General features: G+C 36.2%; 1 protein-coding gene across 3 annotated transcripts in view; it reads left to right on the top strand.

Moving 5' to 3' along the window:
* The window catches only part of LOC150106485 (pyridoxal phosphate homeostasis protein), a 171,803-nt gene extending 155,170 nt beyond the window's left edge, over positions 1–16,633 (top strand). For all 3 annotated transcript variants that reach the window (XM_090392475.1, XM_090392473.1, XM_090392474.1), the window contains one exon: positions 16,420–16,633. In XM_090392475.1, coding sequence (XP_090248601.1) covers positions 16,420–16,563 — 144 coding nt within the window. In that variant the 3' untranslated portion in view covers positions 16,564–16,633. The remainder of the gene's footprint in view (positions 1–16,419) is intronic.
* Positions 16,634–18,232: the final 1,599 nt, after the last annotated feature.

Below are 18,232 nucleotides of genomic sequence, written 5' to 3'. Positions count from 1 at the left end.
TTTTTGCAAGATATAATACAGAACTGGGTGTTAATATTTTTAAAGTTAACAGTTATCAAAACTCTAGAAAAATGGTATAGAGATCAAAATTTAAGAGTATAGAAGTTGAGAGGTTCGTATTTTGAAAGTTTTGGTGCTGTATAAAGTGCAGAGTTTGTCATATGAAAAAGGAGACTGCAGCATTCCCTTTTCAGAAAAACAGTGTATTTTAATGCAGTGGAATGCTATCATTAGTTTCAGTGTTTGAAGATAAAAATCCATCCACTATACACATAATCTCTATCCTGACAGAAAGGATTAAAACAAGTATATAAAGGGGTATCCAGTATACTAACAACCAACTTCATAAAAATTCATCTCTAAACCAACTTCATACATTCCTTTTGTTGCTGTCTTTTTGGAACTGTTTTCTCTCCTTTGTCATCCCTAAAGAGTATAATCTGCAAGTTTCAATCAATTGTTAACAAGCTGCTTCTACTTTCTACTCAAATGTCTGTCTATTCATAGTATCAGTCAGCTATTGGTTGAACAACTTTTTTTTATGTGCATAATTACCATTAAAAAAAATAGATACTTGGATACATCACTTAAACAGGTAAGTGATGTGTCCAAGTATCTTTTTTTTTTCTTTCCAGAGTGTTAGATAAAGGATCCTTAAGTGACATTTTGGATCGTATTTCTTGGAAATTGTGCTCTTATTTTATCATTTTAAGTGATTTTACCCAATCTTCCATTTCAAATGAAAGTAAGCAGTAGCTTTCTCAGAGACTGAGGAATGCTATACCAACAACAATAATTATCCTTAGCATTTCCAAAAAAATATTTCTGCTGTTTTCTAATCCTAGCGTAATGTATAGCCATGCCTACAGCACAAAGCAAAGATGGTGGCAACAAAGTGACAACTGAGTACTTTCAGTCACACTACTGCAGACAGATCACTTGAAGCTCTGAAGTGCTGAAGCTGCACTTCAGAGCTTCGGCACTTCTATCGAGTAAACTCCCATTATAATGGGAAAAAAATAGCCTATGTGATTTTTGTTATCCTCTGTGCCTCCTTTCCATTAAACAGTTCCAATTCCTAAATCTTGGAAAGTGGGTGGACAGCCTAGCACAGTGCCTTTCATGATTGATGAAACTTTCTTCTGAAAAATGAACACAACAGAATGAAAGTTTGAAGCAATACACAATAAGTACCTTGATGGTAGCATGCCTGCCGCCAACAAGCTCAACCAGCTCAACAACCTTACTGCCTCATTAGTTCAGCACATGATTCAGGCAGAAAAATGAAAAGTATAATGCCATCATCCTGAATTTATTTCAGAAATGTACAACTCTAAATGATCACATTTTCAGGCTCACTGAACAATGTAACATTAACCCAAGAAAATTGAGTCACTGCTTCAGACCCATAATTACACAGAGAATCAACTTATGTTAAAAGTTGGTATCCTGACAATTGGATCTACGTTCATATTGGTCCATGAATAAGTTAGAAGGCACCTCCCTCCTGTTACGTGTATGAGCCTGGCCAGATCTCACAGATATGCAGCTGGAACAGGGTCAGCAACTATGACAAGAGCTGGAAGGAAAACATCAAAGTGGATATGAAGCATGGACAATCAACTATTAAAGAAAAAAAAAAGAATAAAGGAATACTAGTGAAAAATGAAATTCTACTAATAACCAGCTTGTAAACCTGTACTCAACCACTCACATCTATGCATTATATAGCATTATAAGAAAGCCAAGTGGGGGGGATTTTTGCAGTTTCTCTGTCTCATTTCCTTGGCCATTACTATTCTGGCAATCTGACTCAAACCTATGTGCTGTACAAATCACCAAAATATTTCTTATCGGCATGGTAGCAAAGCAAAGATGGTGGCAACAGAGTGCGTTGAGCCACACTATAACAGACATACCACTTGAAGCTCTGAAGTGCAGTTTCAGCACTTCTATTGAGTAAACTCCCATCATCATGGAAAAGAAAAATAGCCTTCTGTGTGATTTTGGGATTAAAAGATTACCAGCTGTGTACCACATTGATGGAACAGTACTCCAAGAGATTGATGAGGCTAGGGACTTGGGAGGTGTTGGTGGATAGGGAGATGAAGTTCAGAGGGCACATTGCTAAGATCAACCAAGATCAATGAGTTGGCACTCAAATTCCTGAGCACCCCCTACCATTTTTTTATCCTCTGTATCTCCTTTCCATCAGAAATCTCAGAAAGTGCATGGACAGCCTAGCACAGTGTCTTTCCTGATTGATGAAACTTTCTTCTGGAAAATGGACACAACAGAAAGAAAGCTTGAAACAATTCATGATAAGTGTCTCATAATAAGACCTGCACATTTTAGTTTAGGTTTCTAATTATTAATATATTATTATGGTTCATATAGTGATTTCTGATTATGACCATTTCCACTTACAATTGGATCATCTGAATGGAACTACATCGTAAGTTGAGGTATATGTATTCTTGATGATGACCTTCATATAGAGGTGAAAACATCAATGGTTAGTTTTAAGTAAAGTAATTGCTCTGTGTGATTGTCTCCATAATTTTTACCTTATGAATGTTGATCACTGTATAATCTTGGAAGAAAGAGCTTGTATTTGTGCCTTGTCATATTCCTTCTTCAAATCTACAAAACTTAAATACAGATCCTTGATATATTATCATGATTTCTCAACTCTTGGTCTTAAAGTGAAAATTTTATCCTGACAACATCTATTTGGCTTGAAAACAGCTTGTTCTTCTTCATGCTTCCCTTCCACAGTTTTTCTTGTCCTTTTCTCAAATATACTTGCATCAATCTTACCTGGAACACTCAGTAGGGAAATTCCTATGTAATTCTCACATTCCCCTTTTTTACATTCACATTTCCCTTGTTATAGACTGATACTATGAAAGCTCTACTCCAGTCATCTGGAATTTGATCCCTGTCTTCTAAATTATGCTTTATCCTTCCATATTTGAGCATTTCTGGTTGAATATCATCTACTTCAGCTGTCTTTCCATATTTTAGATTTTTGATAGCTTTTTCTACCTCAAGTATTGATATATATACTCCTGATTGTATTCCTCTTGAATATTTTCTACCAGCATACTATCACTGCTTGTTTCATTGAGCAATCTTTCAAAGTAATTACTCCAAACCTAGCATATCTTTATCTTCAGTATTCATGTCACCTTTATTATTCCTGATTTTGTTTAGCTAGTTTTACAGAGTGCTTCTCTTTCTTACGGTTTTCTCTTCTTTTCCGTTACTGCCTCTAAAACGTCCTGAGGCCACCATGGAGTACTGATTTTTCTATTCTTGGATATCCAAGCCTCTCTGGATGAATTGCACCTTTGCAACTGTTATTCTGCTGCCATGACTATCCGCCAGTGTTAACCTGCCATAATTATTCTTTCTCTTGCCTGCTGTATAGCAGAAAAATTCCCTTGAGTTAACCTTGGCCTGATCAGCCAATCTCCTCTCAAACTGCATCTTTTCTTTCTTTACTATGCTCATCACCTTCCTAGTCTGCACTTTATACTCTTCATGGATCTGATAACCACCAACTATCTTGTACCTCCTCCATAAGATTTTCTTTTCCAGCACAGCTTGCTTGATTTTGCTGTTCATCCATTTCACTCCTACTTTATTTGCTCATCTAACTTTTGCGTTATTGTGTTAGATACTGCCTTGTGAATTTCCATGCACTGTCAAAATCTTTTCTGCTCAGCTCATCTACTAACATACTGATGTTAACTGACTACAAAGCTTCCCATAATCACCTGCTTTATACTTCCACGTATATCCATTTTTGGCAGTAACCTTTTCTTGTTTCACCACTTCCCAAACAAGTACTTCATGATCACTCTCACTAACCAGTAGCAGTGTCAGCACGTCGTTAAAAACTACATCTTGTTAAATTATCACCAAATCCAAAACATTAAAGCTTGTTGCTTCAGTGATATACTGCTTAAGATATTTCTTTCTCAGAAATTCATCAAACTTACTCTCCTTATTCCCATACATTATCTCCTCTTTCCATTCTATATTCTTGTAATTAAAGTCTCCCACCAGGATCACCTTCTTTTTACATGCCCAACCAATTTGCCTAAACATTTTACAATCAGTATTCTCTACATTCCCTGGCCTATAACAGCATCCTATGAGATATACTAGCCTGTTAATTTCAACTTCATGCCACACAGATTCAAATTCTGTGCAAACACTATCAGCTTCCACACTTTGTGGACACAATTCGTCTGCAATCATTGACAGCACTTCTTCCTCCTCTTCTTTTCACATTCCTATCCTTCCAGAAAATTATATATCATTCCACTTCTATTCCCGACGTCATATCCTCCTAAGACTACCAAGTTTCACTTATTTCAATTATCTTTGGACATACTTACTCAATCAGTGCAATAAACTCAGCTCTCTTATTCCAAATACTCCTTACACTTGTGTGCATAACATAACATTTGTGTACATAACATAACAATCCCTGTGTTTTTGAGACCATTCTACCAACACCAACATTCTCTATTCTAGCTGCTATGTCACACCTCGCTCTTCAGTCTGACCACTCCTGTTTCCCTGATGCTGACTCTGATCCTCACCCTTATACATTCCATCACCTTGTGCTGCTTCAACCTCGTATCTATCTTCCTTCTGTTGTACAATCCATTTAGTTGTGCTATCCTGTTTCACAAGTGGACTCTGATCATTTACTATTGTATTATATTAAATAAATACATTAATTTCTTGACTCTGTGCCTATTCAGGAAACAATAGCCTTTCTAACTGCCCAACACCAAACCCAATCAAATGCAATCCATCAACTTTAAACCATTTCAACTTCCCTTCAAATTCACTCCACAGATTTACAAATTGAACTCCCTTTCATACAACTCAGTCATCTTACTATTCATATTTCTGCTCTCCTCAATTCACTATTGTCATATTTAGGTAACATGTTAACACTTTTCCAACAACACTATTATCATTTACCTGCTGCAACAACTTTTTCAAGTCTGTGTCAAAATTCTTTTTTTTCCCCAACTACCACTAATTTTTATGCCCACTCCTTCCTTTTCTGCAATGCATCAGTTATTTGCTTCATTGTTCCACCAGGAAAGCATGTTTTGTGCACTTTATTAGTTATCACACCTCTAATGATCGAGTTCCCATACATCGATATATGACTATCCTTTGACTCTTTCTTCGTAATACTAATTTCCTCTTCTTCATTTTCATTGGTCAATCTCTTCTTTAGTTGTTTAATACCCTCTTCCGGATGTTTCATTTCATCTTTCATTTTCACTAACTCTTGTCTTACCTTTTATACTATGGTCCCAACTCTTGCTCCCTTAAATAACATTATGCCTCTTTAAGCAACATTGTAGATGCAGCATTACCCTTTGGACTTAAATTGATAAGATATTAAGGATGATATTCAGTTTATGTTCAAGGTCTTGAAGTTGCTGTTCAACTTGTCATATTAGTCATTTCTCTGTAACTTAAATAATTTGAAGGATTTCTTAAATAAATCTGACTGCATTTAAATCTTTAAGTTTATTGCTGAGAATGAAAATTAATTAAATGGCAAATAATCGCACAGTATCTAATAAATCAGCATATTGTATAATACAGGATGGTCTACAGTAGAATAGTTCAATAGTTTAAGTTTAATGTGGAGAAATGTAAAGTTATGCACTTTGGGATAAATCGATTACAAGCTGTAATTGATGTAATTGTACTCCAGGAAATAGATGAAGCTACAGATTTGGAGGTGGTGGTGGTAGACAGAAAGTTGAAGTTTAGAGGGCATATTGCTAAGGTTGTCAAGGTAGCTCATAAGATTACTTGGCTTTTGATGAACACACTAACAAGTAGAGAAAGGTAACTTCATGAACAGCTAATAGTGATCACTTCCCAAAACATGGATATCTGCATGCAGTCTGATCGGTTCAGGTTTGGACGATTTTATAGAGTTTCATATGTTTCTAGGAAAAGATAATCGGATTTGAATTTCCTGGAATGAAGAAGTTTACTTTGGTTCCAAAGAACTTTGTGCTTAGCTTCACTAGTTTGCAAAGCAAGGACTTGTTGGATTCCAGAAATCTAATAGAGTCTTGATGTTCTTCAGTTCTAATCAATGCAGAATGGCCAATCTGTCCAAAATAACAAAGATGACATAACCAGGATACATAATAGACACCTAGTAAGGAAAGAGGTGGTAATGCATTCTTTGTGGATGGTAGACAGTTTCCGAGCTGGTTTAAAGTTAATATAATGTTTTAGTAATTTCTATTTTTCAGCACAAGAGATTTTATAAAGGCCTACCCTCTCTCAAAAAAATTTTTTCTTGACCTAGTGTCTTCACATTTTCTGGAGAAGACATGACTTATTTCAGCTTTTTAGTTTTTCCTTGACCTCAAGTTGTATCGCGTTTGAACATGTTCTCTATTTTCATCATTTAACTTATTTCTTCTCTCGCTTGATATTTCAAGGGAATCCCTAATTCTGACATCCTGGAAGTCATGATCCGTGAACCTATGGTACTTCGCAGTTACTTCCTCTAGGGATATGTTATTCCCTCCATCCAGGTTGTTGGCGCATCCTCTTTCATAATTCTTCCTTCGGTGTACAGGACTTCTCACTCCATCATTATTCTGCCTAGAGTCTCTCACACTCTGATTCCTAGAGTAGTCGGCATTTTTGCAGTGGGGATTTTTTTTGTATTAAAATAAATTTAGTTTAATCCTTTATCCAAGTGTGAGCAAACAAAGTTTGCACCTGAAAATATCTTCAGGACTGAGATAAGATAGTACAACATCAGGCAACTTGCAGCAAAGGTGGATCAAGCTCTCAACTCCTTGTCTTAGTATCTCCCATAATTCACAGCACATCTCCTTGTGGACATGTATGCTGCTATGCATTAAGGGAGAGGGGGAGGGACACTACCCATACCGGTTTCGACCTTTATTGAGGTCTTGTCAGTGGGAGCCAGGTCCAGAGTGGAGATACTAAGGCAGAAGCAATAGGAAAGGTCATCCTTACCTATAGGAGTTGCCAAAAGGTGTGCCACCTTATTATTAAATTACTCTGGATTTAGAGAAAGATGTTGAAAGTTTATTTTCCAGTTGGTTAGACTATAATAAATTTAGTTTAATTCTTTATTCAAGTGTGAGCAAACAAAGGTGTACTCCACTCTGATCCTGGCTCCCACTGATGAGACCTCAATGAAGGTCGAAACTGGTATGGCTAGTGCCCCCCCCTCCTTCCCTTAATGCATAGCAGTATACATGTCTGCAAGGAGATGTGCTGTGCATTATGGGAGATACTAAGACAAGGAGTTGAGAGCTTGATCCACCTTTGCTGCGAGTTGCCCAGTGTTGTATTTTCCTTACCTCACTCCTGAAGATATTGTCAGGTGCAAACTTTGTTTGCTCACACTTGGATAAAGGATTAAACTAAATTTATTATAGTCTAACCAAGTGGAAAATAAACTTGCAACATTTTTTTTGTACAATCTCCATTAGCTCTAGATTTATTTCGGAGGGGTTGCCTCCTTCCCCCCAGCACCCTTTCCAAGGAGTCTCCCAGGCATATTAATTTGTCATTTCTACTTTTATACAGTTTTATTCTATCAGAGTGCACCATAAGTATCTTTTTTGGATCCTTTTTATCCCGAATTTTAAAGTTTACCAGGGAAAGTTTTTCAAGAATCTCATACGGGCCCGAAGCATTTCTTCCCAATTTCCCTCCTCTTTTTTTGTTGTCTTTTGTTCCCTGTAAATTCCCTGGTCTTAAGTCTTCATATTTTCTCAGTTTATTTACATACACTCTCGTCCTTTGAGAGCTGTTCCTACTGGATTCCGCAATTATCTTGTGAGTCACTTTGTTTCCCTCAATTAAGTTATTTAAATACCCATCAATGTCGGTGAATCCAGTGTTGATGCGAGAGCTCCTAAACTCACTGGGGAACATTGGCTCAAACCCATATAGGATGACAGCAGGTGCCTCTCTGATTGCAGAGGGAATAGCCATTGTGCAAGCGCATAGGGTGTGTGAGATAAGTATGCATCCCAATTCTATATCTGGCTGTCTTCTAATTTGGCGAGAGTATGTTTTAGTGTCCTATTTAGCCTTTCACACATCCTGTTTCCCTTGGGGTGATAGGGTGTGGTAAACAATTTTTTTTTATCTTTAGCAGCTTGCATAGCTGCAACATAATCTCAGCTGTAAAGTTTGCACCTTGATCCGACAAAAGTGTCTGGAGTGTCCCATATTTGGATATCACCAGCTTAAAAAATTTGTTGGCTACCGTTCTTGCAGTCTGATCCTTCATTGCCATTGCCTCAGGAAATCTAGAAAATATGTCTATAATTGCAAGTATGTACTTGTTTCCTCGCGAGGTAGTAGGTAGGGGCCCAACAATGTCAATAGCCACTGCTTGAAAAGGACGGATCGGGAGGGGGGGAAGGGTTGTAACGGTGCCTTCCCCCAAAGTCAGATTTCTTTTGGCACAAGTGACAAGAGGACACATAAGAGGAAACGTCGCCTCTCATACCTTTCCACAGATACCTGTCACTTACTTGTTGCCATGTTCAACTAAATCCTTGATGTCTTGCCAGGTCTAAGTCATGGAAAGGTGTAAAGTACCCATGGTATCATGACTGCAGGGACCAGGATTTTGTCTTTCCACCTCCCTATGATGTCCTGTCTGGACAACAGTAATCCATCTCTAATGTGTAATGTTTTGAGGAATAAATACTCTTCAGAAAGCGTTTCACCTCTTTTTTATTCTATCATACACATTCTTCCACACAGGGTTCACTTTCTGAGCTTCAGTAATAAGGGGTTTTTCCCAGTTCTGAAGATGAGGAGGCTTATTCCTATTTCTCTCTATATCTTTTATCTTATTGACAAAAGTAATATTTTCCTCTCTCAGAAGATTCTCCTCCTCTTGGTCTGAGTCTAAGGATCTTGACAAGTAGTCAGCAACTACATTTTTTTTTTTCAGGGATGTACTTAATGTCAATATTGTACTCCTGCAGCTCTAGTGTCCATCTAATTATTCTTTGGTCCTTATCCCTCATTGATGACAAGAAAGATAGAGGTTGGTGGTCTGATATCAGGATGTGCTGCCCCAGTAGCAAATATTTAAGTTTTCTAAGGGAGAACACTATCGCTAATGCTTCCTTTTCAATGACAGAATAATTTATTTCTGAGGATGAAAGCTTCCTACTGATAAAATCTATTGATCAGAAGTCATCTCCCTCTTTCTGCTCCAGCACAGAGGCTATAGTGTCATGAGAGGTATCAGCAAAGAGGAAGAACTTTTCCCCGAACCTAGGATAGGCAAGTACTGGAGACTTAGTCAGAGCAAGGTTTAAGGAATCATATGCACTCTGCTGCTCATCTCCCCATCTAAACTTTGTCCCTTTTTTTGTTAACTTAACTATAGGTTCCATCAACCTTGAACAATTCGGAATGAACTTCCTATAAAAGTTTATCATCCCGATATATCAACAAACATGCCTTACAGTCCTTGGGACTCTGGCCTTAAGAATTGCTCTCACGTTCGTCTGGGTGGGGACTATCCCAGCCTCACTGACTTTGTGACCCAAGCACTCTACCTCTCTCAGGAAGAACTGACACTTCGAACATTTTAATGAGAGCTTTGCTCTGTCTAACTTTGTTAAGACACACACATTAGAATCTCCTTGTGTGTTCTTATATCCAGTGAGTATATTAGCAGATTATACTGAAAGCAGATTCCCTAGCATGTCAGAAAGAACAGTGTTCATTAGAGATTGGAAAGATATGGCGGAGTTTCTCGTGCCTTGAAGAAGTCTACAAAGTTGATATTTTTGCCACCTTGTCGTAAAAGCAAAGTACTTCCTGTATTCCTTTCTTAGGGGGATTTGAAAATAGCCCAAGTTTAGATCCAATTTAGAAAAGTATTTAGCATCCCCTAGACCTATCAACAGCTCCTCAATTTTACATAGGGGAAGTCAGTTGATTTTGTGACCTTGCTTACTTCCGTTAGATCCAGCACGAATCTCAAACTCCCATTTGGGCTTTTCCACTAATATAAATGGACTGTTCCATTGAGAGCTTGATCTCTCAATGATCCCTGCCTTCTTGTAGTCCTGCAATAGTTTCTGCAGTTGCTCCATGTGTTTCATGGGAGTTTGATACTGCTTCACATGGACAGCGGAAGTTGAGGTGATTTGGACAGCATGCTCGATTAGATCTGTGCAAGACAAGGAGGTGATTTCTTCTGTGAAGAACACTGGGAAGTGTTGGAAGACCATGGAGAAAAATTCCTCCATTTCCTTCTTTACTTCCACTAAAGTGGCCATGCTAGTTCACAATTAGTCTTGTCAGTACTTATTTTTATACAAATTTTCAATTGCTTAAATTCTAACTACCTGTTCCTTTAGCCAAAGCTGTCTCAAAATCCACACTATTCTTGGTGTTATTTAAGTGGATTTACATCCTGTCGGCTGCGCCATTTGTAATGTTTTAGTAATTTATATTTTATGTTTATATTGTGTTTTATGTTTATTATGTTAAAAATATATTGTTCTTTTTCTTTACTCATTTTCTCTGTGTGTTTCCCCTCTTCATTATTTTTGTGGTTGCTTGAGCTTGCACAGTATGCCTATGTGCTCTAATCTGTAACTCACGTATAATACTATTATTTATTTAGTCCTTCCATAATCTACTTAGCTTTCTCCTCCTCCCCCCCCCTTTTAAGGCCGCAAAGTATAGTCTCACACGTGCTAGTATCGTAGACTTAGGAAAAGCCTCTGGCTGGGACCAAATCCTTAATCTACATTGCTATAAATTCAAATGTATTAATCTTTAAAAATTTATTTTTGTTAATGACTGCGCCATTAAGGATCGTGTAAACGAATTTTCTATCTTTCCTTTACATACAAGAGAATATTTTAGCTAAGCACGTGGAATAACTCTTAAATCAATTCAATCATTAAATTCAAAAATTAAATCAAATCAAATCAATATCTCAAGCAACTCTGAATTACTCAGTCGTGGCTGTAACTTTACTTAGGTCACACAGGTTCGATTTGTTTTATGAGACAGTGCATTGGCTATCAAAGATCAGGCAAGCTATTAACAAAACCAAACATGTTTATTCTAACTTAGACAGTTAATATATAAAAGTAAATAGAACATATCATGTTGTCTGCTTCTGCACACATTCATTAAACAAATCACTTAAAGCATTAGACAAAGAAATTATTCACACTCAACTTATTAAACACATGGATGTATTTTAGCACATGTAACCTTACTCTCATTATAACTAATATAATGCAAAATTATACTATACACATTCTGAGCATTATATAACACAAGCACTATTCAAGATTACAATATTCTATTATACACATTCAAACTGACATTCGGCTTTCTGAACTCTTCAAAAACATTATACCATTAGTTAAACAGAATCAACATCTATCTCTTCTGGACACACAATCTAGGCTATTAACATAAAGCAACTTACAAGCTCACTATATCATTGTACAGTCCTGAATCCAAAAAAAGGTTAAGGGTGAATTCCTCTGGCTCCTTTCTTTTTCTTGAGCAATGACTGTGATCGGGCACTATCCGGTGGTTATCGTCTTGCAGATTCCTTCCTTGTAACTTTAATGCATTTTTTCATCGATGTTAGGAACTTCGTCAGCTGCTACAAATCAGCATGCACATGGATTGGTACATTCTTCGAAGAATTTCATGGAAGGATATCATGTAATACTGCTAGCAAACTCCCCATTATCTCCAGAAACTACTGCTTGTGGGATTGCGACTCTTCCCATCCTTGAAAAGCTTGCCAAAGGAACAAAAATTAAGAGAGCCCTCAAGCTTCATTCTCCACCTTTTATATCATAACCAAAAAAAATTCCCGGATTTACTGGTAGCATCCTTATCACCAATGTTTATAGTAGGTTTTGGTGGCAAAACTCATAGTCTGGTGACTTTTGAGACTGTTGTTGACCTTCAGTTTACTAGCCTAATCCTGCCTGAGCTTTTTAGTTACAATTGCTTGTGGTTCTACATTCAGTTATTCTAACATTATATTACAAAATTATTATACGTTAAACAGGTTACATGCATTTCTAATTATATGTATTTTAATGGCCTATGTAAAATCGATATAGGTGAAAAATATTTCTATTTTTCACCGCAAGTGATTTTACATTAGTGTATTGATTGAATTTTCAAAGAATCCTTATTATTTGTTCCCAGGTTCCTTTAGGGTGGGGTATTGAAATTCTTTTCACATTAAATTGTTGTCTGGTGGAAGGATGATAATATTTTTTATGATTTTTTTAATGGTAGTTTTGTTGTATCCAATATGTATCAGTTCGTGAATTTTATTCAGTTCATCTAACAAAAGGTGATCAGAAGAGCAGATCATACGAGCTCTATGTATAAGACTCTTGAGAAAATACTCATTTTTTGTGATAAATGATTGTGGGAGGATGAGTGAATGTATCTGCCAGTAAAGCTTGGCTTAAGATAAACTGAAAATTCAACAATCCTGGTGAGATTATGAATAATTAAGGCATCCAAAAAAGGGTAGTTGGTTATTGGACTTATGTTCAACAGTGAACTTGATGTGGGAGTACAAGGAGTTTATTTTCTCTAGAAGCTGAAGTAATGAATCAATGTGGGACCAGATTGCAAATATGTCATCAACAAAACATAACCATATACAAGGCTGAGGGAATATGGTATCAAAGAGTTCTTTTTCTAGATGTTCCATAATATAATCTTCTAAAGCTGGTGAGATAGGACTGCCCACTATTCCCTCTATTTGCTTGAACGACTCATTATTCCTTTTAAAATAGCCTGCATTGATGGTGAATTTAAATAGGTTAATAATATCCTCTGGGAAATCAGATTCTAAAAACCAAAGAGTCTCTTTTAGAGGAATGTTGGTGAAAAGTGAGACTAAATCAAAAGAAGCTACTATCTCATTATCAGAGAGATGTAAATATTTTATTTTGTCTTTAAAGTCAAGACTGTTTTTGATATAAGAACTAGTATGTCCATTGAGATTCCGAAGATGACGAGAGAGAGACATTTTGCAATGTGGTAAGTAGGAGATCCAATACAGTCCACTATAGGGCGTAGTTGGTTTTCATTCTTACATATTTTTGGAAGACCATAGAGAAGAGGCAGACGGGGCTTGATGAATTCGTAGTCTCTCAGTAGAAGTGGCATCCCATGATTGTAAATTGTCTAATAATTTGTTTAATTTATTCATTTGACTTTTTGTTGGATCTGTGCTGATAACACTGTATATTGATCTATCTCTTAGTAAGACATTAATTTTACCATTATATTCTGTGGTATTTGTAACGACAGTTTCGTTACTTTTGTCAGCCTTCAAAATGACACTATTGGTGTTCTTGCGAAGGGAATGTAGAACTTGCACTTTGGAGAAATGTATATAATAAAGAAGAATATACCCTTCTATTTATATAAATAGAGGGGTATAATGCCATTTAAATTATTTTTGCTAATAATACCTTATTAGCAAATGAAGAAACAGTTTTATTTAAATAATGCTCAGTTTCTGGAAAATAATTTTAAAGACATTCTCAGTCAAGACCATTTTAAATTAATTTTTTTGTATTTCGCTATCCTCAGCCAGACAAGCACATTTCAACTATAAACGTAGATTAATTCATAAATTTGAAATATTAGAAGGAAGAGATCACCACTTGAAGTGGAATAAGTTGTTCAAGCAAACAGAAGGAACAGCTATGGGCAGTCCTATCTCACCAGCATTAACAGATTATTTTATGGAACATCTAGAAAAAGAACTTTTGTTACTATATTCCATCAGTTTCTTGTATGGTTATGTTTTTGTTGATGATAAATTTGCAATCTGGTCCTACACTAATTCAGAATTATTCCAGTTTCTAGAGAAAATAAACTCTTTGTACTCCTGCATCAAGTTCACTATTGAACGTGAGTCCAATAACCAACTATACTTTTTTTGGATACCTTAATTATTCATAATCTCACAGGTCATGTTGAATTTTCAGTTTATCTTAAGCCAAGCTTTACTGGCAGATACATTCACTCATCTTCCCACTATCATTCACCACAAAAAATGGGTATTATCAAGAGTCTTAAACATAGAGCTCATATGATCTTATTTTCTGATCCTCTTTTGTTAGATGAACTGAATAAAATGAAAAGCAATCTGATACATAATGGATACAAGAAAACTACCATGCAAAAAATTTATATTATCCTTCCACTAGACTACAATCTGATGTGAATAGAATTTCATTTCCCTACATTAAAGGAACTTTGGAAAAACAGAATAATTTTTCAAAAATTCAATTTATACACTTCCTTCAAACCAGCTCGGATACTGTCTACCATTCACAAAGGATACATTACCACCTCTTTCCTTACCAGGTGTCTATCAAGTACCCTACTTGTGCCATCTTTGTTATTTTGGACAGATTGGCCATTCTGCATTGATTAGAATTGAAGAACATTAAGACTATATTAAATTTCTGGAATCCGACAAGTCCTTGCTTTGCATGCTCAGAATTCTGATATGTAATGGATACAACAAGACTACCATTCTTGCAAATGGTAGTCTTGTTTCCATGCTTCCACTAGACTACAATCTGATGTGAGCAGAATTTCAATCCCCTACCTTAAAGGATTCTAATACGTAATTCTGATATGTAATGGATACAACAAGACTACATTCAAAAAAATTATTGATAATTATCATCCTTCCACCAGACTACAGTCTAATGTGAAAAGAATTTCAAGACCCCACCCCAAAGGAACCCGGGAACAAATAGCAAGATTTCTTTGAAAATTTAATCGATACACTGCCTTCAAACCAGCTTGGAAACTGTCTTCCTTTCTACCATCCACAAAGGATACATGACCACCTCTTTCCTGACTACTATCTAACAAGTATCCTGCTCATGCCACCTTTGTTATTTTGGACAGATTGGCCATTTTGCATTGATTAGAATGGAAGAACATCAAGACTATATTAGATTTCTGGAATCCGGCAAGTCCTTGCTGTGCATACTAGTGAAGCTAGGCACAGAGTGAAGCTAAAGTTCTTCATTCTAGCAGTTGAAGTTTCCTAGAAATGCGAAACTCTATGAAATCATCCAAACCTGAACCGATTAGACTGTCTGCAGATATCCAGGTTTTGGGAAGTGATCACTATTAAATGTTCATAAGTTTTTTTTTTTTTTAATCTACGCAACTTTTTACAATTGTTCCTTTGAACTCTAATAGTGTAATTTTGCAATTGAGACACGAGTGAATGAATGTGCACTTGAATTATGACTCACTTCTGTGATTCATCTTTTGGTTGTAGTTAATGTTCTGTTAACCTGACGAACATTGGATGAAATATATTGGAGTTTTTAAATAAAATTCTATATAATTTTTTTGTACATGTGGAATTTGCAAAGTTACTTTATAATGTTGAGTGCATATGTCCCATTAAAATTATTAAGTAGAAATAAGGAAGTTGTAATTCCTCTTTATAAGGCCTTGATATATCCACATCTGAATTATTGTGCTCAGGTCTGGTCTTCATTGGTTTCTTAGGAATAAGGAAGTGGTGGAGAGGATTCAGAGGTAAGCAACCAAGATGATGGAGTGTGTCCCATGAGGAAAGATTGAATGTGTGTGTGTGTGTGTGTGTGTGTGTGTGTGTGTGTGTGTGTGTGTGTGTGTGTGTGTGTGTGTGTGAATTTTAGAAGCTGATTGATAGGCAAAGAAGAGGGGATATGATAGAAATATTTAAGTTAATTAAAGAGTTTTATAGGATTGATACAGGAGAAATGTTCCAGTACTTGACTAGAAGAAGTTATCCCTGGAAATTGAGTAAAAACATGGTCCTTACACTCCTTAGTAGGGATGTGAGGACTAAATTTTTTGCTTTGAGAGTTGTGAATGAAGAGAATGGGTTGCCAGAGTCAGTCATGAGCACTTCATCTGTAAACGGGTTCAAGGAGTGGTATGATAGATTGTGTGGATGGTTTTGGTCTTCTGCCTTGAGTCTGGACTCCATGGAAATGCCCACAATAATAATAAACAGCACACACACACACACACACACACACACACACACACACACACACACACACACACACACACACACACACACACACACACACACACACACACACACACACACACACACACACACACAGAGAGAGAGAGAGAGAGAGAGAGAGAGAGAGAGCAAACAACTAAGGATGATTTGAAGTAATATTTGTTCAGAGAGAAATGATAGAATTATATTTTATTTAATTTTTTTAATATTAAGAGATGATTATTATTACAAATCCATCATGGATTTTTTCTTTGCAGGTAGAAGTTGGCAGCACTAATGTGAGAGTAGGTAGTACTATATTTGGAGCACGAAATTATGCTACTAAGTCTACTAAAGAAAGAACTGAAAGCAAGGATGTTACCAATGACCAATCCAAAGTGGCTTGTAAAGACTGTAAATAAAAATAAACTGTATATTAGCAATATTCTTTAATATACTAAATCAATAATAAATATTATTTATTTATTTTCACTTCTACTTTTTAATCTGCACTAATACATTTTAATACAAAATTTAGTAGTGAACAATGTATGCATTTTATACACATAATATTGTACTTATGAAATTTTTGTTACATGGCAACAGTGTGTGCTCTAGAACATTACAGTTTGAATCTTTAGGCATGTGTATATATGCTGCTTGGAAAGAAGCCAACGGAGACACACCATGGTGTGAAAAACAAACAACCATGGCATCCACTTTAATAAGATGTAGGACCTCCTTTTGCTGCAGTGACCTGAAGACTGTGCTGCATGGTAGTTTGGGTAATGTGGACTTGCATATTGCAGTCCTACCATGGAAACCCATGGTAACATTGGTTTCCATGGTTTCAACTATGATAACATTGATTGGAAGGAGGAGAGGACACATGGGAGGAAGAAATTGGATTTTATGCAGTTATTAAGGGATAACTATCTGCGACAGCATGTAATGGAAAATACTAGGGGTCAGAGAGTGCTTGACCTAGTAATTGCATCTGAGAATTTGGCTGCAACGAATATGACCACGTTGCCACCAATTGGTGAGGGTGATCATAGGGTCTTGATTTGGGAGGTGGTTAAATGTGTGGAATTTTCAATTAAGACAGGTGCATGTGAAATTACTGGGTTGGTAAGTATGACAAGCTTAGGAGTTTGCTTGGTTCAGTGCCATGGCATGTAAAACTGCAAGGGCTGGATGTTGATAGTGCATGGGAGGGAGTGTGGTTAAGGAGTGTTTGCAGGAGGCAATGGCTGACTGTATACCTAAAGTCTGAATAGTAAATCAAGTAGGGGTTAAATGAATAAATAACACCATTAACCTCCCTACCGGCTAAGACGTCTATAGACGTCCAACTAAATCTGGATATGTTTCAGCCCACCTGTTTAAAGAACCTGGATAAGAAGTGCAATTTGACTGTCATATCCATTAGAAGGTGTGATAAACCCTCACGCTGAAGAGAACGGTTAATCGGGTTATCTCCCTTTCGTAGCTGCCTCTCAGTTGCCTATAACAAGAAACGGACTTTCTTGTTCCATGCTTGGTTGACTGGATTTTAGTTATATAGAATAGACTAAAAATAGAGAAATTATTTATATTTTTAAGACTATTACACTTTTTTTTATAATCTTTGTCAAGTAGCTTTATTTTATCCTCCTACACAATACCAATTTTTTGTATGAATTAGAATTATCAGTTATAACCTAGTCTGTAACCTTCATTTTAGCTTACTAGTTTGTATTCCCTGAGGATGCCAATAGAAAATGATTGGCGAAACGTGTAGGAGGATAAAATAAAGCTACTTGACAAAGATTATAAAAAAAGTGTAATAGTCTTATGAATAATTGTCAAGAAAAATTTCAACACTATTTATATTTTTGTTTTCTCTTTTTATTGTATAATACAGTTTTAATTTCTGGACAAAATAAAGGTCTTGAATAATTTCTTCACTTAAATATTGCCTTACCTTGGAGAACCAATTTAATTTTTTATTTTTCTGCGCTAATTTTTTTCTAATCGCTTACTAGACAAAAGATTTTTCTTTGTTCTCGAAGAAATTAATTCACGATAATTATTTGAAATATTCTTTTA

This window comes from Typopeltis vanoorti, chromosome 5, assembly GCF_054136105.1.
Source record: "Typopeltis vanoorti isolate ZY-2024b chromosome 5, IOZ_Tvanoo_1.0, whole genome shotgun sequence".
NCBI classification, from domain to species: domain Eukaryota; kingdom Metazoa; phylum Arthropoda; class Arachnida; order Uropygi; family Thelyphonidae; genus Typopeltis; species Typopeltis vanoorti.
This window is presented reverse-complemented; position numbering and strand designations above follow the sequence as displayed.